Genomic DNA, 26358 nt, shown 5'->3' with positions numbered 1-26358 from the left:
AAAAAACAAAAAAAACCCCAAAAAAAACCACACACACACACACACACACACACACACACAAAAACCAAAAAAACAAACCCAAAACAAACAAAAAAACTTACACCACTCTAAAGAGAGACCTGGGCTGCCATCTGGGTTCTTCCACTTATATATGACTGACCCAGGACAAGTTATTTGATCATTTTTAAGCACCAGTGTCTTTATCTAAAAAATGAGGCTCCCACCTGGCTGAGTTGTGGATTAAAGTGAGATGCTGAGGCCGGGCGCAGTGGCTCATGCCTGTAATCCCAGCACTTTGGGAGGCCGAGGCGGGTGGATCACGAGGTCAAGAGATCGAGACCATCCTGGTCAACATGGTGAAACCCCGTCTCTACTAAAAATACAAAAATTAGCTGGGCATGGTGGCGTGTGCCTGTAATCCCAGCTACTCAGGAGGTTGAGGCAGGAGAATTGCCTGAACCCAGGAGGCGGAGGTTGCGGTGAGCCGAGATCGCGCCATTGCACTCCAGCCTGGGTAACAAGAGCGAAACTCCGTCTCAAAAAAAAAAAAAAAAAGGTGAGATGCTGTAGGATGAAAAGCATTTGTTCAGCAGCACAGCTGGTGGGTAGCAAGAGTCTATTCTCACTACCTACATCTTTGCCTTTCACAGGGTCAGAATCCAACATTCAACAACCAGACCCCGGGCGCTTGTGAACATGTGTTCAAGCTGAATTCTGAAAACCATTATTCTAATTGCTTGGGTGGCGGGTGGAGCGAGCATTTCTCAATGCGAACTTTCTCTTCTCTTAAACACCTGAGGAAAAACAATAGGCACTTGTTCCACCTGGTGGCAATTTATATAAATGCTCGATGGAAATTAAAAACTTGATACCATGGTAAACAGGAATTGTTGAGGGGAAAACATTTTTGATAGCAGACTCAACAGTACACCCTTCTAGGACCTCACGTGAATTGATTTGAGCATTTCCAAATAGGAGCTTCCAATGGGACGTCTCAGCCACCGCAAGAGAAGTCCTGTTGGAACTTCCGAATCACCTGGTAGAATTTTTTTTCAAAATAGATTTTTGAGCTTTGCAACAGTCTTAGGGCACCCCACAGATGGCATGGGGGCATTTGTATCAATAACAAACTGACAAAAACGGAAACAGAGCACAATTCTTCTATCTAGTGAGGGCTGAGAACCAGTGCAATATTTCTTCGACTCAGGAAGAGATGGGCCAGGGAAATGGGAGGAAAACGTCACTGTGTTACTATTTTATTTGGGAAGAAAAACATAATCGAAGGGCTCTAAATGTGAACAGAGGGGGAAAAAAAAAAAGATCGGCTCTGCTGGTTATGTTCCATCTCGGTGTGTTTCTACGTTTCATTAACAGTGATTGCAAATGAAGCTGCTGTAGCTTTTGTCATGGGAAGTATTTTTGTGAAGGAAGATGATTCACAAAACAATTACGCAAAACCACTGTAGTTTTCTTGGAATGATGTTTATTTAAAGTTACATTTCAGAGTAAACCATCTTCAGGAGGGCAGGAAGCCTATATTGGCTACTGAAATACAACCAGAAATTTTAGAAAATTTTTCTGACATAAATTACTAAGGCACTACAGATAGGCACCTATATTACATACAATCTTTAAATATTTCTAAAAGTTGAAACTATGTTATTAGTTGATTTCTAAAATATTAAAGCCCCTGACAAAGTAACGGAACGGTTAAGAACAAAATGAGATACCTGTCTCAATGATCTGTTGCCAGCATAGTCACTGAAACACATTTTGAGATTCTGAATGACACGATCCAGCGCTAGTCCAGGGCCTTGTGATGAGAGCTGCATGAGGCTTCAAAGCACCCTTTCCGCAGAAAAGGGCGTTTTTCAAGATGGCAACTGCTGTGTCATCATTTTCCCCTTTTGGAAATCCTTCAGAAAACCCTACCCTTCAATGCACGGCTGGTTTTCCCAAGTGCAGTTTTCTCTTTTTCCACGAGATGGCAGTAACGCACCATCTTTCTTCACACAGGGTCAGCTGGGAAGGAGGGTAAGTGCGAAGAGAAGGCCCACTGCACAGCGGGCCAAGTTCGTGGGGTACAAAAATGGGAAATGAGAATACGGAAGAACGATTCTAACCAGGTCATAAGGCCAAACTAGTGCTGGTTATGGAAAATAGGAGACAACTAATGAACGAGAGATCTGAGAAGGGTTTCAGTGAAATCCTGCTGAGTGTCAAGGGCATGCAGGGAAGGGAAATGAAATCGACTTCCCTGCGCTCCCTGGGTCCTGGAAGGAGGCAGAAACAAGGAGCTAAACTTGGATTAAAAAGGGCATCTGACAGAACAGAAAGGCTACCCCCACTTAACAAGAAACTGAAGAATGCCTCAGTTCTTCTGAATTAAATATCAAGATGCATCCAATAGCAGCCAGTAACAGCCTAGTAACACAGTTACAGAATCCAATGAACAGATTAGGACAATTTCCCACCTGCCTCAAAAATGCCTGGCTGCCCCTATCAACGACCTGCCCACCTCCCCATCCTGTGGCAGAGGCTAGTTTACAAACACTATTTCTGCAAATTATGGAGACTTCTAACGGCAAAGAATGAAGGCTTTCTCAAATGCTTACAAAAGTGCTTTAAATAACTTAAAATGACACTTCTGCCCCCAACAGAGTAGGTAGATCAATATTTATCTTTTTGTATACATATTAACATTTCTCCCTTATTTTATTCCCACTTAAATACACACGCCAGTGGCTGCAGGCCATTGTGATAGACATAGGTATGGCATCAAAGTAAACAGCAAGGTCCTTTACTCTCTATTCTTACAGGCCTGAAACTAACCAACGGACCTTAGCCAGTCATCGGAAGTAAGAGTATTTTTAAAAGGATGTGTGGTAAAGAGCACTGACACAGCTCTGTGGATGCTAAACTCAAGGCAAATTTACTAGAAGACATTCTTCTCACCAGAGGATATCCTGGGAGACAGAATTAACTCAAAGGAATGAAAACTACAGGAAAATACTTGTCTCCAGACAAAAATGACAAAAAGCCAAAGCATTCGGAGCTCAGAGAACATGTCACAGAGCTTCAGATCAGCTGGCCAGGGAGGCTTAACAAGGAAGCCATTAGGGACACCCTGCTGGGCTTAATTGTTTTTAGAACATATGGGACTTTGTGCCACCACACAGCTGTGAACTCCTTGGCTTTTGTCAGCTTGTGTCACAACCTCAAGAAGAAAATAGTAGCTCACTACCCCCCACTTCCCACTAATTTACTGTATTTCTTCTTATAACCTCCTGTACAACTGTAAAGCAACTGAAAAATATATAAGCTCTGCCTCTCTTTTACTTTTATTTCTATAAAGAATATAGTATGACTGTCACAGAAAAACAGTATAGAAAAAGCACAATATTGGGCATATGATAGAAGCTCAATAAATAATGTATCTGGCCTGCTTTCAAAATGTTATTTCATTATACATTCATCACAGTTGCTGGGTATGGGCCAAAAATCATTTAGTGCACAAAGAAAAATTGTGTACAGCATTTAGCATTATTAAAATTAGAATAACTGCTGTATTCCTTTTGTAGAATAAGGTTAAGTAAAAAATAAGGTTTCATTTCTAGAATGTTAAACTAAAAACAAGTTTAACACAACGAATAATTTGTATAAAGAAGATAATAAATACTTGTTAAATGGATGCTGAAAAAAACTTTTAAAATCTTACACTAAAGATATAGTACATGAACCAATACACATTAAAAACATTCTATCACTATCTGAAAAAACATTCCTTTTGGTTTTTTGTTTGTTTGCTTGTTGAGACAGGGTCTCAGCTGCAGCCTTGATGTTCTGGGCTCAGGTGATTCTCCTATTTCCGCCTCCTGATTAGCTGGGATTACAGGCATCCACCACCAGGCCAGGCTAATTTTCTTTTTTTTTTCTTTTTGAGATGGAGTTTCGCTCGTCGCCCAGACTGGAGTGCAGTAGCATGATCTTGGCTCACAGTAATCTCCACCTCCTGGGTTCGAGCGATTCTTGTACCTCAGCCTCTCAAACTGGGACTACAGGTGCCCGCCACCACACCCAGCTAATTTTTGTATTTTTAGTAGAGATAGGGTTTTGCCATGCTGGCCAGGCTGGTCTCAAACTCCTGACCTCAAACGATCTGCCTGCCTGGGCCTCCCAAAGTGCTGGGATTACAGGTGTGAGCCACTGCACCTGGTCTAATTTTTGTACTTTTTGTAGAGTTGGGGTTTCACCATCTTGGCCAGGTTGGTGTCAGATCTCCTGACCTCAGGTGATCTGCCCCCTCAGTCTACCCAACTGCTGCGATTACGGGTATGAGCCACCGCACCCAGCCTACATTCCTTATTAATAAAATCATTGTGTTCCAGTGAGAAAAAGTTCTTCTTAAATTTTTAAAATCAAAGATCACACAACCTTTTGGCTGAGATCTTATCCGAAAAAAGAAGCAAAGATTTACTAACCTCTAAATCTTAATAGTCAAATGTAACTAATAACTAGTAAGGTATACTTTCCTAAAAAATTAACCAAATCAACATCTTTTTTGTGTATTTATAAGCTACAGAGGTTAACTCTTCATTGATGACAGTCAGTACATTGACATCTGGAGCAGTTTTGAGAACCAAATGACCAACCCCAGAACACAGACACATCTGCTGAGTTTTTAATTCTGGCGCCACTCACCATAGCTCTCTTCTCACAGTAAACCATTCCCATGGATTTTTTCACAGTCAGTAAACTGGTGACAGAAGCTCATGACAGATCATAAAGATCCTAACACTGTGAATATTAAGTAATGGTATGTAGAGAAAACTTCCAGGTTTTTTCAAACACTTCTGTACACTGCAAGGCAGTCTGCTCAGGACAGAATGAGAGAATCTTTGTGGGCTTCAGAGACCCAGTTCAGACAATCAGATCTCAGGGTTGCATTTTTAAAAAATTTACTACAAACACAAAGTAAATCTAAATTTTATAGACAAAAATTAAAAATTATTCCATACCAACAGAAATGCCCAATGATGATGAAACAAAAGACATCAGAAGTTCTATATAATTATTCAGTAATAGCTGTTGAGTTGTTTTAAAATTTAATCAGAATTTTACAAATCAGAAATCTTTGTGGTACCTTTTGTTCTATAATTGAGAATTCTAATAATGATGCCAATGACTAACAGTATCGGTGATTCTTTTTTTTTTTTTTTTTTTTTGAGACGGAGTTTCACTCTGGTTACCCAGGCTGGAGTGCAATGGCGCGATCTCGGCTCACCGCAACCTCCGTCTCCTGGGTTCAAGCAATTCTCCTGCCTCAGTCTCCCGAGTAGCTGGGACTACAGGCATGCGCCACCATGCCCAGCTAACTTGTGTATTTTTAGTAGAGACGGGGTTTCACCATGTTGACCAGGATGGTCTCGATCTCTTGCCCTCGTGATCCACCCATCTCAGCCTCCCAAAGTGCTGGGATTATAGGCGTGAGCCACTGCGTCTGGCCGGTATTGGTGATTCTTAAACCTGGGGTATCTTCCTTCCTATTTATGCTTATCTCACTGATTTGCTAAAACAAAAATCAGTAAATCCACAGAGATTGAGCGAACACACACTTTCTTTGAAAGGCTGACCAACAAAATAATCCTTAGGCCACACTCTGAAGCTGTGAGTTTCCATGAACTCCAGAGCTGACTTGGGACATGTGAGGGAGAAAGACTGTCTTCTTGCCCATCATTCACGTTTTCTACCGTTCGTCCATTTCCCCGACAACGAGTCCGACATAACACACTCTTCCAGTCCGCACCATCAACTGGAAAAGCCATATGGACTTGTTGTTGGTTTGTTTAGAGACCACGTATTCCAAGTAACAAGCAGGCACATTTCTGGAGAACCCTGGTGCTCCTGAACTCTTGGCTTACCTTTCCTGAGGATCACATCGTAAAAAGAACACCCTACTCCAGAGGGGAAGGGAACAGCTAAGTCATGATTTCTTATTGTAAAACTACTTAGCAAGGAAACAAGCGACAGGTCAGAAACCAAGTGTCACGGAATCACTTTAAGACCAAAGACTCGGCAGGGTGTGGTGGCTCAAGCCAATAATCCCAGCCCTTTGGGAGGCTGAGGTGGGTGGATCATTTGAGGTCAGGAGTTCGAGACCAACCTGACCAATGTGGTGAAACCCCGTCTCTACTAAAAATACAAAAAAAAAAAAAAAAAAAAAAATTAGCTGGGTGTGGTGGCCTGCGCCTATAGTCCCAGCTACTTGGGAGGCTGAGGCAGGAGAATTGCCTGCACCCGAGAGGTGGAGGTTGCAGTGAGCTAAGATCACGCCACTGCACTCCAGCCTGGGTGACAGAATGAGACTCCGTCTTAAAAAACAGAACAAAACAAACGCAAAAAAGGAACCAGAGACTGACTTTTCAAGGAAGACTCCCATTTTCTAGCAGTTGTTCATCCAGCCTTGTCCTCTGAGACGCTGGCTGTGCGCTGATGATGCGCTCGCAGGTGCTAGAGGCCCAGGGCTTGCAGTGGCTGAGCCTTAGTGAAGCTTGCTGTGCACGGGATAGAGTAGAGTCATGTGTTCTGCCCCTTTGAAAGGCAGCTTTTCATTGGAATAATAGTGTACCACTTCAGGGATGCTGTCAAACACAGCGCTTGTCTGATTCAGTGTGTATTTGTTGTCTTTGGTCTGAGCCACTATGATGTGGACACATCCTTGACTAGTCCTGGAATGAAAATCAAGGAGACATGAATGAGGCAGAGGATCCTTCCCCACTGAAAACAACTGCAGCCAGATTCACGCTAGGCTGGCAGGTTCTCATCCAGTCCCAGGATGGTTCCATACACACAGAAATGCATTCGACACTCTAGTGGAGCTCTCAGAAATTTCAGACTAAATGCATGTAACCCTTGAGTGCTTTATCCTTATTCCCTAAGAGTTATCAGGTACTGGACCAAAGAAAACAATTAAAAAGAATGCCAAGTCCCTTGTAGCCTTCAAATTGAAAAACTAGTGCTTATACCCAAGCATGAGGCCACTAAGGTGAGCTAGAAACTCAGCCCTGGCTGGGCTCTGGGGCTCACACCTGTAATCCCAGCACTGTGGCAGGCCAAAGCAGGTGGATCACTTGAGGTCAGGAGTTCCAGACCAGCCTGGCCAACATGGTGAAACTTTGGCTCTACTAAAAATACAAAAATTAGCCAGGCGTGGTGGCAGGTGCCTGTAATCCCAGCTACTAGGGAGGCTGAGGCAGGAGAATGACTTGAACCCAGGAGGTGAAGGTTGTAGTGTGCCGAGATTGCGCCACTGCACTCTAGCTTGGGCAACAGAGTAAGACTCTGGCTCAAAAAACAAAAAAAAAAAAAAAAAAAAAAAAAGAAAGAAAGAAAAAAGAAAAGAAACTCATTTTTCTCACCACAGTTAAAAGAACATATGTAACGGTACGTCTTCCTTTTTCCCAAAAAGAACACATAAATAATAATAATAATAAAAACCATTTCCTCCCCTTGCATCTGGAAAGACCATTCCTGGTTGTACAGAATGAAAGCTGGCACCAAAGGCTCAAAGATTTAATCCACAAGCACCAATTTCAGGAACATGGTCAAGCTATTCCTGGTATTGTACATCTGGTGGCCTATCCCATTTTCTGAGCCATATTGCTCAACTCCCCCGCCCCCCTCTGTTCTCCTCCAGCCTGATTGTTTCAGCTGCAGGGGCTCAGCTTCCTCAGGAAGGAAATGCTGTTAGGGCTCTTGACAATGATCCTCCAATATAGGGCCACTGAACTCACAGAACAGTGAGAATTTCCATGATACACACTCCACCAGGCCTACTAGGCAAAAGTGAATTTTCTGTGTACGGTCAGACAGGGGGAGTAACAGGCAAGTCAGCATTTCCTTCTTCACCAGAAAAAAACTGGCATTGAAATTGCAGTTGGCATTTTGACAATCAGGGGGATCTTGATTTGTTAAAGTCCCCAATACTAGGGAGTAAAAGAAGAATGACTGCACTACCTTGTTAGAAATAATTCTTTTCATCAGGAATTATTTCTCTACTGAGGGGGCCTACTCCAGATTAGCTAACGTTAGGTAGAAATTGACTAATGTACAAAGATAATGCAATAAGACCTTGGTTATCATCATAGATAATGGAGGCATTTACCCAATACTAATTTTGCATTCTCATTCCAAGGGTCTCATGTTCCGCTGTACAAACAAATGCCTCTTATATTCTGCAATGGACACCCCTGTGAATCACCTTCGCAGTTTGTCTTTTGACTGGAAGACTGTCATACCGTGCTCCCTCCCCTTGGAGATGAGGAAAGCCACGGGGCTTACTTACTTTAGGGCAATGGAGTACCTGCTGTTCCCTGACTCGCTATTTCGAACCAGGTAACCAGCTTCTTTGCAGGGCTGCAGTCGACTCTCAGCCTCGGCACGGCTAATGGCACCATGATACCAGCTGACAAATGGGGACGGGAGAGGGGAAGGCAGCGTGAGTGTCAAAATACAAATCCAGACTGGGCATCATTCCATATAGTGTTGTTTGAAATGCACTTCTAGCAGGGACGCAACAGACTGAACTGGATCCTGCTTCACATTCACAAGAGACGACCTGCAGATCTAGGTATCTGGGAGCACAGAACCCATCAATCATACAAGAGTGAGGTCATGGCGCTAGTGTCATGTGAATGGTTTTCACTGTCCACAGAAGAGTAACACCTACAATGAGCTGCTTGAGATGCGCACTTTCCAACTGCACAATGCGCCAGGCTTTGAAGAGAGGCTTTCATTAAAAGCCCCATCCCAGCAAGTATTTATTAATAAAAAATCGTCATGTTAAATGGGCCAGTGTGTCCCCCCATACTAAGCTGTCATTAAGCTCCCAGCCACCGTCTGTTACAAGGGCCTGTGGCGGAGACTCACGGCTGTTTCTCCAGGGGCAGGCCCGGGTCCACTCTCTCCCCGTCACTGTGGTCTGAGAGGGCTGGCTTCAGGATCTTTTGGGTCCAGCTCTTCTGCCGGTGGTGCTGCCTCACTGTCTCCTCCCTGACGGAAGGTCGCTCAGCTCCTTCAAACTGGACTGGAAGGAAGACTCCATTTAACATCACAGGCCACTGAGGTGATTCATGTAAACTTCAAAGGAAAAAAACCTCCTTGCCTGCCTTGGTTCAGGAAAGCAGCATTTTCCCCCTTCAACATCAACTATGATATACTGCAAAACAGCCTGGTGAGCTGAGCTCCTGCTGTCTTTGATATCTGATCACAGTGCTAGCATCCCTCATACAGACACTTTTTCTGTAAAGTATTCATCAGTATAAAACGGTTTTAGGTTATGAGAGAAAACCACTTTAACACAGTTCAACATGAACTTTTTAACAACTTGTAGTTTTGCTATTTTTAGGATAAGAGATTAAACATAGTTACAGGTGGGCTGGGCGCGGTGGCTCACGCCTGTAATCCCAGCACTTTGGGAGGCCGAGGCGGGTGGATCACGAGGTCAAGAGATCGAGATCATCCTAGTCAACATAGTGAAACCCCGTCTCTACTGAAAATACAAAACATTAGCTGGGCATGGTGGCGCGTGCCTGTAATCCCAGCTACTCAGGAGGCTGAGGCAGGAGAATTGCCTGAACCCAGGAGGGGGAGGTTGCGGTGAGCCGAGATCGCGCCATTGCACTCCAGCCTGGGTAACAAGAGCGAAACTGTCTCGAAAAAAACGAAAAAACAAAAAACATAGTTACAGGTAATGAACCCTTGTAAGGATGTGTATCATCCTGTAAAACCAAACCAACAGTTTTTAATATGAAATAATAAAACAAAAAGAAAAATCAACTCAGAAACAGAAAGAGACTCCATATGATATGCCTGAGATGCCATGAACCCTGAGCTGGACAGGAGATGAAATGGCAGCACCTAGCACAGTACCAAGAAATCAGCAGGTATCCCAGAAAGATATGTTGAAAAGAAGACAAAAGGCCGGGTGCGGTGGCTCATACCTGTAATCCCAGCACTTTGGGAGGCTGAGGCGGTGGATTACCTGAGGTCAGGAGTTCAAGACCAGCCTGGCCAACATGGTGAAACCCTGTCTCTTCCAAAAATACAAAAATTAGCTGGACATGGTGGTGTACTCCTGTAATCCCAGTTACTTGGGAGGCTGAGGCAGGAGAATCGCTAGGACTTAGAAGGTGGAGGTAGCAGTGAGCCGAGATCCCGCCACTGCACTACAGTCTGGGCGACAGAGCAAGACTGTCTCAAAAAAAAAAAAAAAAAAAAAAAAAAAAGAAAAGAAAACATTAAAATGTCAAACAAAACTGACTGGGCTGGGCATGGTGGCTCTTGCTTGTAATCCCAGCACTTTGGGAGACAGAGCTGGGAGGATCACCTGAGCTCAGGGGTTCAAGACCCGCCTGGGCAGCATAGTAAGACCCCATCACTAAAAAATTAAAGGATAATCCAGGAGTGGTGGTGCACGCATGTAGTCACAGCTCCTCGGGAGGCTGAGGTGAGAGGGCTGCTTGAGCTCAGGAGGCTGAGGATGCAGTGAGCCATGATCAGACCATCACACTCCAGTCTGGGTGGCACAGTGAGACCCTGTCTCGAAAAAACAAAGAAAAAAACTGACTCAAATAGTTACTATCAAATACATTAACTTCTCCATTCACCCTTTACATTGGTTATACTTTAATATTATTTTTGAGCCAGAGTCTTGCTGTTACCCAGGCTGGAGTGTAGTGGTGCGATCTTGGCTCACGGCAACCCCTGCCTTCCGGGTTCAAGCAATTCTTTTTGCCTCAGTCTCCTGAGTAGCTGGGACTACAGGCATGCACCACCACATTCTGCTAATTTTTGTATTTTTAGTAGAGACAGGGTTTCAACATGTTGGCCAGGCTGGTTTTAAACTCCTGACCTCAAGTGATCTATCCATCTTGACCTCCCAAAGTGCAGGGACTACAGGGGTGAGCCACTGTACCTGGCCTGGTTATACTTTTATTTACTTATTATTATTATAATTATTTTGAGATGGAGTTTCGCTCATTTCCCAAGCTTTCCAACCATCTCTACCTGTAATCCATTTTATCCAGCATTGCCATTTTATAACTAGGATTTTTTTTTTTTTTTTTTAAATTTTTATTTAGAGACAGGGTTTCACCATGTTGGTCAGGCTGGTCTTGAACTTCTGACCTCAAGTGATCCACCTGCCTCAGCCTCCCAAAGTGCTGGGATTACAGGTGTAAGCCACCACGCCCGGCCTATAACGAGGGATTTTAACAGGTTTGATACACTAAGTCAGAGCTAGAAAAAGCTGCTCCCAATTTGATAGCTTCCGTGATGAGAAAATAAAGGTACAGTGATCAGGAGCATTCTTTTCTCTTTTTCTGGAGACAGAGTCTCGCTTTGTTGCCCCAGCTAGAGTGCAGTGTGCTATCTGGGCTCACTGCAACCTCCGCCTCCCAGGTTCAAACAGTTCTCCCACCTCAGCCTCCTAAGTAGCTGGAATTACAGAAGCACACCACCACACTCCGCTAATTTGTTTTTGTTTTTCTTTTTTCCCCTGATACGGAGTTTACCTCTTGTTGCCCAGGCTGAAGTGCAGTGGCGCAATCGGCTCAGTGCAAACTCCGCCTCTCGGGTTCAAGCGATTCTCCTGCCTCAGACTCCTAAGTACCTGGGATTACAGATGTGCCACCATGCCCAGCCAATGTGTGTACGTGTGTGTGTGTGTGTGTATATATATATATACATATATTTATATATATGTATACATATATAAACATATATATATATATATATATATATATATATATATATATATATTTTTTTTTTTCTGGTAGAGACAGGGTTTCATCATGTGGGCCAGGATGGTCTCGATCTCTTGATCTTGTGATCCGCCCACCTCAGCCTCTCAAAGTGCTGGGATAACAGGCGTGAGCCGCCGCACCCGGCCCTGATTTTTCTATTTTTAATAGCGATGGGGTTTCGCCAAGTTGGGCGGGCTGGTCTCCCAACTCCTGGACCCGACTCATCCACCTGTCTTGGTCTGAAGTAACCTGGATTACAGGCGCGAGCCACAGTGTCTAGCCAGGTGTATTCTTTCAATAGTCATTTCAGGCATTTCCAAAACAGTTGCACACCGAGAAGATAAAGGAATATGAAAGTACCCACAAGGAACAAACAAGAAGAGGCCGGTGGCTGCAAGCCACACCGGGGCGGGCCTTAGTTGGCGCTCTCACCTGACAGGGTACGCACTGGCCGGAAGCCGGAAGCCACACTGGGGCGGGCCTGGCTGGCGCCCTCACCTGTTAGAGCCCGTACTGGCCGGAAGCCGGAAGCCACATCGGGGCGGGACAGGCTGGCGCCCTCACCTGACAGAGCCCGCACGATCTGTTCCTTTTTCCACTCCCAGGGCTGCTCGTACTCGGCCGGGGGCCGCTCGTCATTCTCGGGCAACCGGCTGTCTGGGGGCCGCGCCTTCCCCTCTGCCCTGGGGCCCCCTTCTGCAGGCTCGTAGGGAGTGTCGTACAGTTGTGGCGGCTTCCCCAGCAGGTCCTTGGAACTCCGTCTTTTGGCCAAGGTCTCTGACTTCAGGCCGCCCTCCGCAGGTTCACAGGGACTCTCAAGCAGCTGGAGAGCCTTCACCAAGGGATCCTTGGAACCCCGTCGCCTAATTTCTGAAAAATACACGCCGTACACAATGCCTTGAAAGAAAGGTGCTGTAAAACCCTGGTCATTAACCCAGTTACCTCAGCACCTCTGGCTGGCTGGCTGAGGGTGGCAGGTAACGCCAAGATTGTTCCCTGATGGGCTGATTGCTTCCGAGCTGTGCTACCAAAGCGGAACGAAGGTGCCTACAGCTTCTTCCCTCCAGCTGCCTGAATCAGATAATGCGATCCACAGTTAAGGTGGGAGATTACATCTGAAGACAAGCACACCTCCAGGATACCACTTGCAGTTTCTAAGTAGTGGCCTCAGGGTAACCTGCTTCACTTCCGGGTCTGGTGTCTGCTGGAGTATAGCTCACCTTCAGCGTTTTTCCATTTTGTCAGGAAGCCTGGATAAACTAATTGTAATATAATCGGCTGCAAGTCAAAAATGCATTTAATACATCTAACCTACTATCACAGTTTAGCCTAGCCTACCTTAAATGAACACATGAGCCCACAGCTGGACACAATCATCTGACACAACGCCCATTTTGTAATACAGTTTTGAATATCTCTTGTAATCTACTGAATCTCGCAAGTAAAAACCAGAATGGCTGTATGGGACTCAAAGCACAATTTCTACTGAATGCATATCACTTTTGCATCACTGTAAAGGTTGTCAAACCATGGTAAGTCAGGGACTGTCTGGATATTCAAAGCATTGCTGCATATACACTGGGGGCAAGCATTTATGTGCATTAGTCAGAATTCTTGACTCCTATGCAGTTTCAATATACTGAGGGAAGCCAAACACATTCCTAAATAATACGTATCAGGCTAATAATTCCAGGATAAATCAAGATAAAAGAGGCGTTATAGGGAAAACCAGTAATAACTCAACAGCTAACATTTATTGATGGCTTACTATGCATGTGTGCAACACTACTCTAAGTGTCTAGTAACTTTCACAATCACTCTGTGATTATGGGATACCATTATTTCCCCATTATTACAGCAGAGAAAACTGAAGTGCATAGAGTTTAAGGAAATTGTATAAACCAGTAAGTGCCAAAGCCTGGATTCAGAAACAGGAAGTTGGGCCCTAGAAGCCATACTCTTAGCCACTACACCTGGATTGACTCCAAGTGGAAGAGAAATGGAAGATGAGTTGACTTTGATAGAGAAGGTCATTTCCAGTGGAGGAAGCTGCATAAGTAAAGATATGGAGGTGGGAAGCATAGAGGGCTTGTTCCCATAATGGGGAGCTAAGAGATGAGTCTAAAAGGCCAGAAGGCCACACACGAGAGAGGCAGTGGGTAGTGGGAGACACGGCTGGAAGCACAGGCAAGCCAGATGCCCATTTTAAAAGCAAGGACAAAAAGTTTAGATAGTCTGTATGTAATACAAAATGATTATAAGGGCTTTTTTTTTTTTTTTTTTTTTAGCAGGGAATAACAATTATATTTGTGTTTCACTGGAAGATAATTCTAACCATGGTGTACAGGATGGAGTAAATCAGAAAGGTATGGTCTGAAATGGTGCATAAAAATAGATGGAAAAAAACAGATGCAAACCAACCAACCACCAGCTAGCTAACCAGCCAGTCAGCCACAGTGAGAAGGAACTAGCAGTACAGGGTGGTGAGCAGTCTGGGGTCAAGGGGCCTTGTTAGGTAGAGTTACAGATGGCTGGAGTCTGGACAACTAGAGCTGGTGGTATATACAGTCTATATTATAGGCCAACAGAAGCATCATGTTGTGGCTCTTCTGAATGCCCATCAGGAAGCCTTCAAACCATACTCTACTTGATCATAGTGAAGGAACTTTCTATATGCAGACATCTCATCACATAACACCTCATAAGCTCCCGACTGTCTATTTAAGAGGTGCTGAACACTCAGAATGGCACAGGAGGCTTATATGAGCAGGTCACTGTCTCTCTCCCGTTTCTCAACACTACCCTGTCCTGTCTCTCCATAATCCAACTCTGCTCTGACCAAGTGGAACTTCTGTAGTTCCCTGCATACTACCCTGTCTTGAGCCCACCAGTGTCCTGGTGATCTTGGCATCCTTTACAATCTAACTCAGCATCTTCTCCTCTCTGGAGAAGACCTTTCCTGCCTACCACCTTCTCTGATGCCCCACAGAGTTGATCAGGTGCCATGGCTGGACCAACCCACTTTCATCCTGCTCTTCTCCCACTGCATCCATGTATATGTCAATACATCAGTATTTTCAGTGTGGTGGAGTCTGCCAGGGCAGGGACCAGCATATCTTACCATTGTAGGACACATCATTGTGCTAAATAATGATTGGATGGATGGATGGGAGGGGAGGGAGCTCTACAATGTCTCTAGGCAGGTGATCATGTGACTCTGGAGGCATATGTTAAGGGGGTACAGATGGATGATTGTGAATACTGTGAAACTGAAAGCAATCACAAGAGAAAAGGAGGGCAGACTGAAAAGAAAAAAAGATCAAAGGCAGAATCTGGGACTCCTTCAGGGTGGCTGGAGGGAGAGGTGCCAGCAAAGAAGGTTGAGGGGTCAGGTGAGGAGGAAGAGGCTCAGAGGACTGCAGGGCCGCGGACACAAAGGGTGGAAAGACTATCTGTAACTTCTAAACAGGCGTGGGGATGCTCCATGGAGAAACATCACTGACTCATTAAGACTTCTCTAACAAAAAGAGGGCAACGTTGTTAAAATCAGGACACCAAGTTCAAAAGTGCAAAACTTAGGTATAGGCTGAGGTTACAGTTCTGCTGACTAGGGGCTGTCAGCATCTGTCTCAAATTCTGTGCAGGGACGGCTCATTGAAATCACCCGGGGCTTTAACACATACTGCTTTAACCACCAGAGGTTTGGACTAGGTTCGTCTGGGGCGCAGTGTGGAAATTGAGTGTAAAAATCCCCCAGGTGATTCTAAAGAGCAGCTAAACCTGAGAACCACTTCCACACCTCCTGGACGCCCACAGTCTCCATCTTGGTTCCTCTTGCCCTCCAGAGCCTCCCGAGGAGAAAGGTGCCTGTGTCTACAACTTCCATATCAGAATATAAGAGTTGGATGAACTGTCCCTGGCCCCCACCCCCAGGCCAGGCCGGTGTCTGGGGTTGTCTGAGGTCAGAGCTTTGTCTCCTGAGTCCCTGGACTCTCAATCCTACAGCTTTTCTTCTTCATTGCTTACTCCAGACACAGCTATGGAAAACAAGAAACAAAAATATACTCTGTTCTTGGTTCAATTGAGGCAAAGCTGGAATTTTTTTTTTTTTTTTTTTTTGAGACAGAGTCTGCCTCTGTGACCAGGCTGGAGTGCAGTGGCGCAATCTCAGCTCGCTGCAACTTCTGCCTCCTGGATTCGAGCGATTCTCCTGCCTCAGCCTCCAGAGTATCTGGGACTACAGGCGTGTACCACCATGCCCAGCTATTTTTTATATTTTTAGTAGAGACAGGGTTTCACCATGTTGGCCAAGATGGTCTCCATCTCCTGACTTCGCAATTCGCTCGCCTTGAGCTCCCAAAGGGCGGGACTACAGGCCTGAGCCACCATGCCTAGTTTGCCTTTTTTTTTCTTTTTTTTTTTTTCCAGGGCGGAGTCTTGCTTTGTTGCTCAGGCTGGAGTGCAGTGGCACAATCTCGGCTCACTACAACCTCTGTCTACTTGGTTCAAGCGAGTCTCCTGCCTCAGCCTCCCAAGTAGCTGGGACTACAGGCGCCCGCCACCATGCAAGACTGGAATTTTTTAAAGCGAATTTTTCTAAAAGAACTACGAAAAAGGAAGCAGAAAACACAAAGGAGTTCAAAGGATGAATATAGAATAGAATTTTTCGGTTTCTAATCATAGCTTACGTTCAATTAAGACCATCTGGCACAGGCTGGGGAAACCCTTTCCCAAGGTCCTTGCTGCAATTCTGCCCCAGCTGAACAAAAAGGAAAAAGCGGTGATTCCAACCTTAAGATAGAAGGAGCCCTGCTCACAAGGATATTTCAATACATTTGGACTCAAATGATGTACAAGGCGGACGGGCCCTCCAGCCCACCTCCCCTAAAATAAAATAAAATGATGTCTAGTGATTAGAATCTCGAGTTCTTATTATACATATGTTTGAGTTTTTACTTTTGCAGTGAGGTCCTTCTGTTTAGACAGTCCCCTCACACTTAAGAGTTCTGGGAGATACACAAAACATGGAGTTGAGAATGCTTTCTTGCAGGGTCCTGGGATTAGGCAAAGTCTGCAAACTGCTACCAATTTTTTGGAAACAACATTTAATTAGGGGAAGAAAGGTCTTGAGCACAGCCCTCCCCTCCCCACCCCCACCTCTTGAAGGGGAGTAACCTTTCAGTCCATTCCAACACCTGGCTGCCTCCAAACCTGAGGCACCATAGAAACAGAAACAATCGTGGGGCTGCAAGCCGACCCTTCCTGCAGGGAGAATAGCCCCTGACGTGCAGAGCGGGCTCCAAGAGGAAACGAGCCTGAGAAGGAGGAAATGGCAAGAGGAAGCTACACCCTGGCTGCCGATAGAGGCCATTTACCACACCAGACAACAGAATGCAGGGGACGGGCAGCAGCAGATAATCACTCATTTGCAGCCGGGGCTGAAGCCCAGGGCAGACCTGCACCTACTGAACACGTGCAGCTGATTGGTGTGAAACACAGGGGCCGAAAATTTGCCCTTCTCAATCCCCAGCTTGCTGCAGGTAATTATGCCATTCACATGAAAACACAGAAACAAAGTCTTAGCATAAGACTAAGAGTTTCTTTTACTAAATTAATTGTAGTTAGCACTAAGTATTCCCCTATGTGGTCCAGGATTCTCTTTGGAAATAGAATTGTCTCTAGAGTGTCTAAATCATGGCTGTATTGACTAGGTATACACCTGCTATAGGTGTATTACGCACAGAATCTCACTGATGCCTCACTAAGGCACTGACAGATGTGTTACCCCAGTTTCACAGGTGAATAAATGGAAGCCACAGTCATGCAGTAGTTACGGTGGGGCCAATTATGATGAACTCCAGAGTCCATGCTTTATGCTCAAATGATTTCATGTAAAACGTTAATTCCAATTTCCAAATAATGTGCCTTTTCCCCTAATCCATTTTAATCCATTTCACGTTTCTAAAACATTAAACCTAGAGACTCTTAAGACTCAGAAACAGGGCTGTTAGGCAATTTTTTACATCTTTGATCAGTGCTCAAACTTTTAAAAAATTACTTTAATATTGTCTTATTGAATAAATCTAAACATCTGAACAAAAGCAGGTACAATTCAGAAACCCTGAAATTTAGCAAGGAGAGTAAAGGCAAATTACAAGGCCGGACGCGGTGGCTCAAGCCTGTAATCCCAGCACTTTGGGAGGCCGACGCGGGTGGATCACGAGGTCGAGAGATCGAGACCATCCTGGTCAACATGGTGAAACCCCATCTCTACTAAAAATACAAAACATTAGCTGGGCATGGTGGCACGTGCCTGTAATCCCAGCTACTCAGGAGACTGAGGCAGGAGAATTGCTTGAACCCAGGAGGCGGAGGTTGCGGTGAGCCGAGATCGCGCCATTGCACTCCAGCCTGGGTAACAAGAGTGAAACTCCATCTCAAAAAAAAAAAAAAAAAAAAAAAAAGGCAAATTACATCAAAACCAGTCTTCATTTGCACTTTTTTCCATAATAGTTTTTTTCTGTTTAAATCATAGGCAAAGATGGACATAGTAGTTTTTTGTTTTTGAAGAGATGCTGGCCAGGTTGGTCTTGAACTCCTGGTTTCAACTGATCCTCCCACCTTGGCCTCCCAGAGTTCTAGGATTACAGGCGTGAGTCACTGTGCCTGGCCAGATGGACATAGTAGGTTTTTTAATGGAGACTTGAACAGTGAAGTCCTCTTTTAGATTTGACTATTTAAACAAACCAACAAAATCATTTGGAAGCAAAAATAAATTTTTAAAAATAATCTTTGGAGCTCAAAAGCTAAAACCGCAGCTTGCTGACGTGGTATTTTCAGTTGTGCAATCTGGACAAATTACTTAATCTTTTTGAACCTAGGTTTCTTCAACTGTATAAAGAAGCCCCCTTGAGGCCAGGCGCGGTGGCTCACTTTGCAGCTGGCAAAACCAGCACTTTGGGAGGCCGAGGCAGGCTGATCACTTGAGGCCAGGAGTTGAAGCCCAGTCTGACCAACATGGTGAAACCCTGTCTCTACTAAAAATACAAAAATTAGCCAGGCGTGGTGGTGGGCGTCTGTAATCCCAGCTACTTGGGAGGCTGAGGCAGGAGAATTGCTTGAGCCAGGGAGGCAGAGGTTGCTGTGAGCCAAGACTGTGCTATTGCACTTCAGCCTGGGTGACACAGTGAGACTCTGTCTCAAAAAAAAGAAGAAAGAAAAAGAAAAAAAAAGAAACTTACTTAAAAGAGTTTCTGTAAGGGTAGTGAGGTAATCTGGCCAGGCTGGTACCTAGTAAGCTCTCAACTTACGGCTGTATGGCACATCAACTGCGGAAAGAATTCTCATGCTAACTAACTGATGGGAACTTCTAAAGACCTGTCCGATGCTAACGTTTCAGCGTGGTGGCTCAAATTCCTAATGCTAGATTATGTAGAATATTTCTGTCAATATTAGTTAAAATGTTCCTGTGAATTTAGCAGAAAAGGAACAGAAGTTTATACTAATATTGCCTTGTATTCATAGTCGTATCTTTTTATGAACAATCCTTTGGATAAATCTCAGTGATAATTTACTCATAAATTCACAAATTCTTAACTTTTAAAAAGTTAAGAGCAAAGTTTGGGGGTGGGGGGCTAGGGAGCCTGGGTCCCATAGCAATTAGGCCACAGGAAAGCCATGGGCTTCTCTTGCCTTTCTCTGCCCCCGAGGTAGACACTGGCTCCTATTCTCTACTTCATAGCACTTATCGTGCTTTTTTCAATGACTGATTTCTTTGCTGGTGTTAGGTCTGTTTCCCGCTTAGGTTGTGAGGTCCAAGGGCTGATCATGTGGGTCTTGTTTCCCGTATGTCCAGAGCCCAGGACAGGGCCTAGTATATAATAAATAAATCCCCAAGAAATATTTGTTGAGTATTCTAACACAACATATGGGCAGTTCTATACGCCCCAGGTGTTAAAACCAGGCCTGTAATTCCCATTTCACCAGTAGAAAAAAGGCAATACAGAGAATAGCAACACAGATTTAACCACTCCACAGTTCAACTGCGTTCACTAGGATCCTTGCCATCTTCAGAAAAGCTGAAACAAATACAAATTTTTTTAAAACTCTATCATTTCTCAAGAAAGATGGCAAATTTCTGAACTTGGACTTGACGATCAGGTACAAAAGGAGCAAACTGAATAAAAAATGGTTTAAAAAACAAAAGCCCAGTGGCAAATTTTTTATTCCTAGCTTCCAATAAACTCACTTCCTGTTATTCTGTCCAGCTTGTAACCTGTGGGTAGAATAAGAGATAGAGTCTCCACATTGATTGAGAAGGTGCTTTGTGATATATATTCTAAATGAAAAAACTTAAAAAACCACGAATGCAATTTTTTTTAAAGAGCAAAGAATATTTAGATCACTAGTTTAGAGAATTAATAATTTGGATTTTTAATAAATTTGAATTTATTCACCAATTTAATATATTAATTTTGTATTCCTAAATGAATTTATTTTCAGAAATTGCTTAAGACAAAGCCTGGAACTTAATACACACTCAAATATTAAATGTGAACGATTATTATATTTATTCCATGTTGGACAATTTTGACTTTTGAAGACAACATTCTTGGTTGGGTGGAAAGATGCCTCACTGAGGGGTGAAGTTTATGGTGGTTTCGCATACAGCATTTCAAGTGTGTCCTGAAAGTCATGCGGTGTCAGGGCAGACGACTCAATGTGGAGTGGGAGATCCGGATGCTAATTCCTGCTCTGTCTCTTAAAAAGTCTCCTGAATTCAGGCAAGCCCAAATCCCTTTGATCTTGTTTTTTTCACCCTGTCACAAGGGGGACAGCATTGCTATCCCCTAGCTGACAGAGTTCTCGGAATTACAAAAAAAAAAAAAATTACATTCATGTGCAGCTCTCCAAATAAACAGTTGTAAGGTATAAACTACCTATTTTAGTTAAAGAGAAAGATTAGAATAAAAACCAAAGGACAAAGAAAGGTGAATCACAGTTAAGCTTCAAGCTTTTTTCTTTAAAAGAAAATCCTTTCCCTCAATATTATGTAGAAGTAAATCCTTTTCCCTATTCCTTTTGAGACTCTGATGTTTTTTAAAATTCTGACAGTTCATTTTCACTTCCTTTCATTCACAGATTTCATTAGGGGTCACAGTCCAGTGACCTTCAGGGTCACAGCCTGGCCAGGGTACACCCTCACTGCCTTATCTCTGTAAGCAGAGAAGCAGGAAGCAGAGCCTGGCTTTCCTGTTGCAGCTCGTTTTCATTCTGAAGCCTGTCTTGGCCCTTCCAGTGTGCTGCTCCTACCCTCTGCTCAACTCTTCTGAGACTATACTTGCAGAACCTGAGTCTGATAGCTCTTCAATCTGTTCTAAACAGAAGGGACAAAGTCTTTAATGTGGGACCAGTTACTCTTTTCTCAGGCATATACTCAAGTAAGCCTTCCTTGAGTCAGCACTCAGCAACTACATTTTTCATTATGGATTGAAGAATGTGTATGGAAAACTAGGTGAATACATAAAAAGTTCACAAATCTAAATAACTGTATTATTTTTATTTAAGTATCATTACATCAACTTCAGAGAATTATGAATAAAAGGCAAAAGTCCGATACTAAGAATGACAGAGTGACTGCTAGCTCACAAACTGGAATTGTCCCGACTTGAAAAGTTACAGTATTAGTCCACTTTTGTTTTAGGTGGTTTGCCTTGAATGGCTTGGTTTATGGCAGGGATTGTTAATTATTCCTTAGTAATTAAATTTTTGGCTCCAACGTTGTACAACTTGTTGAGAAATCAAAGTAGAGGATTATATCAGGTTTGCTTTTTTTTAAATTTGAGACAGGGTTTCACTTTGTTGCCCAGGCTGGAGGGCAGTGGCACGATCTTGACTTGTTGCAACCTCCACCTCCCTGGTTCAATTGATTCTTGTGCCTCAGATTCCCGAATAGCTGGTATTACAGACACAAACCACCACGCCCAGCTAATTTTTGTATTTTCAGTAGAGATGGGGTTTCGCTATGATGGCCAGGCTGTTCTCAAACTCCTGGCCTCATGTGATCTGCCCACCTCAGTCTTCCAAAGTGCTGGGATTACAGGCACTGCAGTGAGCCACTGCGCCTGGCTATGCTTGCATTTTTTTAATAGCTTAATTAGGCCGGGTGCGGTGGCTCAAGCCTATAATCCCAGCACTTTAGGAGGCTGAGGCGGGTGGATCACGAGGTCAAGAGATCAAGACCATTCTGGTCAACATGGTGAAACCCCGTCTCTACTAAAAATACAAAAAATTAGCTGGGCATGGTGGCGCGTGCCTATAATCATAGCTACTCAGGAGGCTGAGGCAGGAGAATTGCCTGAACCCAGGAGGCGGAGGTTGTGGTGAGCCGAGATCGCGCCATTGCACTCCAGCCTGGGTAACAAGAGCGAAACTCTGTCTCAAAAAAAAAAAAAAAAAAAAAAAAAAAAAATGCCTTAAGTATATATTTGTTCCTTGGTAAGATATACCGCTCCCATTATGAATGTTAAAGCTTCTGAAAGTGGCCCCGAAATGTATATATTTGTGTTAAAACCGAACATCACATTCTGAGCAGATCTGCACTCATAAATGTCATCTTGCATAGAACCAGAAAAACTTTAAAGACTCCTGCAAATTCTAAAACTCTGAAGGATACTAAATCATAGAGGAAGTTACCTAGATAGTCTGACATTAGTTTGGGGTCTAATTTCTGTTTCTCCAAATCAGCAGGATCTGGTTAAATTGCTTTGTCCCTCTTCCCCCATACACTCCAGTCGCTACACGCTCACTGGGCGTGAGATTTCAGTCTCTATTACGCAGAGCCTGCTTACAGACCTGTTATCATTTGCTGTGCATCATACGGTTCCATGTAACCGTCGTTCTCTCCGACTCTCTCTGCATCCCTTTGACCCTTTGTCCGTTTGGCATCATAAGGGTCAGCATAGTCTTCTAAAATGATGACCTGTCAAAGAACAAGAGGGGACAGTTGCTAAGGACCACCATATACCAACATGGCAATGGTATCAAAATGGCTACTGACATCTCCTGCTTCTCCAAAGAGGTCAGAATCTCTAACCGGTTCCAGATAGCTTTCGCACTTGATCATGGGTCCCAGTTAGACAAACATCTGATTTTTTTGGTAGCATAGTTGGTTTGCAACAATTCACGTAAATTCTTTTTTTTTTTTTTTTTTTTTTTTGAGATGGAATTTCGCTCTTGTTGCCCAGGCTGGAGTGCAATGGCGCGATTTCGGCTCACCACAACCTCCGCCTCCTGGGTTCAAGCAATTCTCCTGTCTCAGCCTCCCAAGTAGCTGGGATTACAGGCATGTGCCACCACGTCCGGCTAATTTTTTGCATTTTTAGTAGAGACGGGGTTTCACCATGTTGGCCAAGATGGTCTCCATCTCTTGACCTCGTGATCCACCCGCCTCGGCCTCCCAAAGTGCTGGGATTACAGGAGTGAGCCACCGCGTCCGGCCCCGTGTAAATTCCTTCACTTATCCCCAAGGCTCTTTTTACCTCGCTTTCTCTCCCCAAGAAGTAAAACATTTTCTGGGTTACAGGGTGACAGGGGTGAATGTTGGGAGTAAAGGGTATCTGTAGCTTTACAGCATAAAAGGTATGTGGCTTTACCACATACCCTATGAATTGAGTTTTTAAAACTCCAATCAGCTGAGCAGTACAGTCATAATGAGTCCGTCAGTCATCTATCAGCACTGGCTAGGCACTGTGAGGGAGTCAAAATAAACCTAAGACATGCTTCCTGCCTTCAAGGAGTGGATCACAGCTCCAAAGAGACAGGCTTCATAGATGAGAAGTAGGTCAGTGCTAACAGTATTGTAGGAGTTCTAGGTTCAATAATCACAGACAAACTGATCGTCACAGGCTACAGATCAGATAGGGTTTTGATCACTATGTGGGATCCCGTTTTGTGTCAGAAAGCATCTGTCTTTCCAAAAATAGAAGGTGCCTGAGGAGGTGGTTTGTGCGTCACGGGTGACAACTCCAGACGTTAGGTACCCTTCTCAGGCAGGAAGCTCCACAACCTCCGATTACATTCTCCGAAGAGTTTAAAAGTAACGCTGGAGTTGGTAAGAAGAATTCAGATAAATGAGGAGAAGCGAAGGGGAGGAAACAGCCTGGAAAAAGCCTCAGAAACCTCATACATCCAGAAGTGACAACCATAAACATGACCAGACAACCACAGCAAGGGGCTGTGACTGCCATTCACTTAATCCGTTTTTCTTGACTGCCCACCATGTGTACTGCAGCTGCAAGATACAGTGAGGAACCTAAGATGATACTCAGCCCTTGGTTTCAAGGTGCTTGTGGGCTAGGCACCCAGTCAGGTGGGCACTGACTATGAGCTGGGCCCCGTCCATCTTTACACTGCTCTCCACTCAGTGCCTGGCTCAGGGTGGGCATGCTGTTTTAGAGCATGAAAAAATGAATGGAGAAATGAACAGAAGTGCTCAATGCAGACATACATAGCATGTCTTACAGGCTCTTGACTTCATCCAGGGAGGCAGCATGTTTGAAGCCTGGGCAGGAGAAAATTAAAGCTCCCATGTTAGGAAGTGATTGCCTGGACCAGAGTCTGAAATCTCAGTCTGAGCTCTTCTCTTCCTTTCACATCGGAGAGAAGATAAAAACAAGCAAATGAAACAGACCAACTCATCTCAGTAAGAATAGAGGGCGTCCCTTCCTACGTTCACACTCCTTTTCCTAGCTTTTCCACATTGGACAGCACCCAGAAAACCTCCAGTGTGTCCGCGGCAGGAAACACCTTCTCTTCTCATCTGTAATTTCCTTGAGTGCGTTTCCTTGTCATATTCTGTATCCCCACAGCCCTTAATGCCCCGTGCCCCTTTTCCCATATGGCTGCTGCAAAACAAATGCCTATGGAATGAATGAAAGGGCAGTAGTCTTGGAGATTTGCTGAAGCTCCACGTAGCCTTTAACTAGGTAGAACTGCAGAGAATGGAGATTCCAAATCAGTGGAGACCGGGGTTGGCCAACCTGAAGCTTTGAAATGCATACTTACACAGTTTAGAGGCTACCATTTCTTATGCTCGAGAAGCATAAAAGTCATACATAAGTCCAATTTTGCAATTCCCCTGAATATCAAAATTAAAATAAAACACATCTATAAAGGGGTCAAATTTAACCAAACAGGAATATCTCATTCAACGACACTTCTAAACTGCTAACAAAATTCAATGGCTAGTACATTTCTGCAAAGCTCCCACCTCTGGAAGAATTTTTCGAGACTAAAAAAAGTCTAAGAATTGTAAATGGTCACTTAGGAGTCCCCAAACGGTGGAAGGAGAAAGGATCTTAGGAAACGTCACCCCCTCTTAGGTCTAAAAAAGCCGAGGGCTTAGCAGGTGCCCCGGGTTCCCCTCCCACTGACAGGGGGTCCAACGGAGGCTGTATGCTTACCGTGTCTTGCTGCTTAATAATCTTGCCCTTGTCCAGCTCGGGCCCCAGGGAGGAAGGGGAAGAGGACGCGGAGGAAGAGGAGCTGGAGCTGGAGCTGGAGCTGCTGCCGCTGCTGGGGTAGTTGCTTTTCCCGTTCTTCTCCTGCGTGTCCACCTTGATGAGCCTGTTGATGTAGGTGCTGCAGCCCGAGCTCTTGGTCGCACCCCGGTGGGGTTCCTCCTCCGTGGCCCGGGAGTTTTTGCGGCTCTTGCCCGCGGCGGCCTGAATCAGACCCTGCAGGCTGTCGCGGGACAGCCGGCTGTCCTTGGGGCCGACGCCGGCCCTGCCGCTCCCCAGCTCGGCCGCCGAGTTCTTGCGGCCCTTGCCGGGGCCCGGCCCCGCGCCGCCCGCCTCCGAGTTCTTGCGCAGTTTGCCGCCGCCGCCGCCCCCGGGCTTGGCCCGCTCCGACACGGTCTTCAGGTTCAGGGGGAACTCCTTGAACCACTTGGCCGCCATGAGGGGGCCCCGGCCGGCTCGGACCAGGAGCGTCGCGGCGGTGGAGCAGGCGAGCGAGGAGGCCCAGCCCAGACACGGAGAGGCGCCAGGGGTCGGGGGCCACTGCATTCCCCGTGACTCGGGCGCTGGAGGCCGCGGCGAGGCCCCGCGACGGCTGCTCCGCGCGCCCCCGGCCGGCCGTCGCCCACGCCCGGTAGGGTGGGGTCCTCGCGGCCCGGGGCGCCGAGCGGGCGGGCGCTGGCCTCCGCTCCGGACACGGCCGGCGACAGGCACGACGCGCAGGGGCCCCGCCCGGGCTCGTCTTCAGCGCCTGCACGGCCCGAGGACACCGTGGCTCTCGGAGGCGCCGGGGGATTCCCCCACTCTTTCCTCCCGCGGTGGGAGAGGTCAGGCCCACGGAAGCCCCCTGCAGTCCGGCCCCCGCTCCCAGGACTAGTGGGGACCGAGCGGAGGCGGCTGGAGCGTCCCCGGCGCCGCGACAGACGGTGGACGGACGGCGGGCGGCCCATCCCGCCGCCCCTCCCCTCCGCGGCTGGCACCTCCCAGCCCCGCCACCTCCCGCCCAGAGCCAGGGCCGGCTGGGTGGGCGTCGCGGC

At 45.5% G+C, this 26358-nt stretch overlaps 1 protein-coding gene across 1 annotated transcript; it reads right to left on the bottom strand.

Annotated features, from left to right (window-relative positions):
* Positions 1 to 598: 598 nt before the first annotated feature.
* Positions 599 to 26285, bottom strand: SHE (Src homology 2 domain containing E). Its single transcript, XM_039460051.2, has 6 exons — positions 25268 to 26285; positions 22659 to 22785; positions 12369 to 12674; positions 8929 to 9085; positions 8345 to 8464; positions 599 to 6728 (listed from the first exon to the last, which is right to left on the bottom strand). The coding sequence occupies exons 1-6, from the start codon at positions 25868 to 25870 to the stop codon at positions 6542 to 6544; spliced, it is 1500 nt and encodes a 499-aa protein (XP_039315985.1). The 5' UTR covers positions 25871 to 26285; the 3' UTR covers positions 599 to 6541.
* Between the last annotated feature and the right edge of the window lie 73 nt (positions 26286 to 26358).

Source organism: Saimiri boliviensis, chromosome 19 (genome assembly GCF_048565385.1).
Source record: "Saimiri boliviensis isolate mSaiBol1 chromosome 19, mSaiBol1.pri, whole genome shotgun sequence".
Classification (NCBI taxonomy): domain Eukaryota; kingdom Metazoa; phylum Chordata; class Mammalia; order Primates; family Cebidae; genus Saimiri; species Saimiri boliviensis.
Note: the sequence above shows the minus strand (reverse complement) of the source record. Positions and strands in the feature narration are given on the sequence as shown.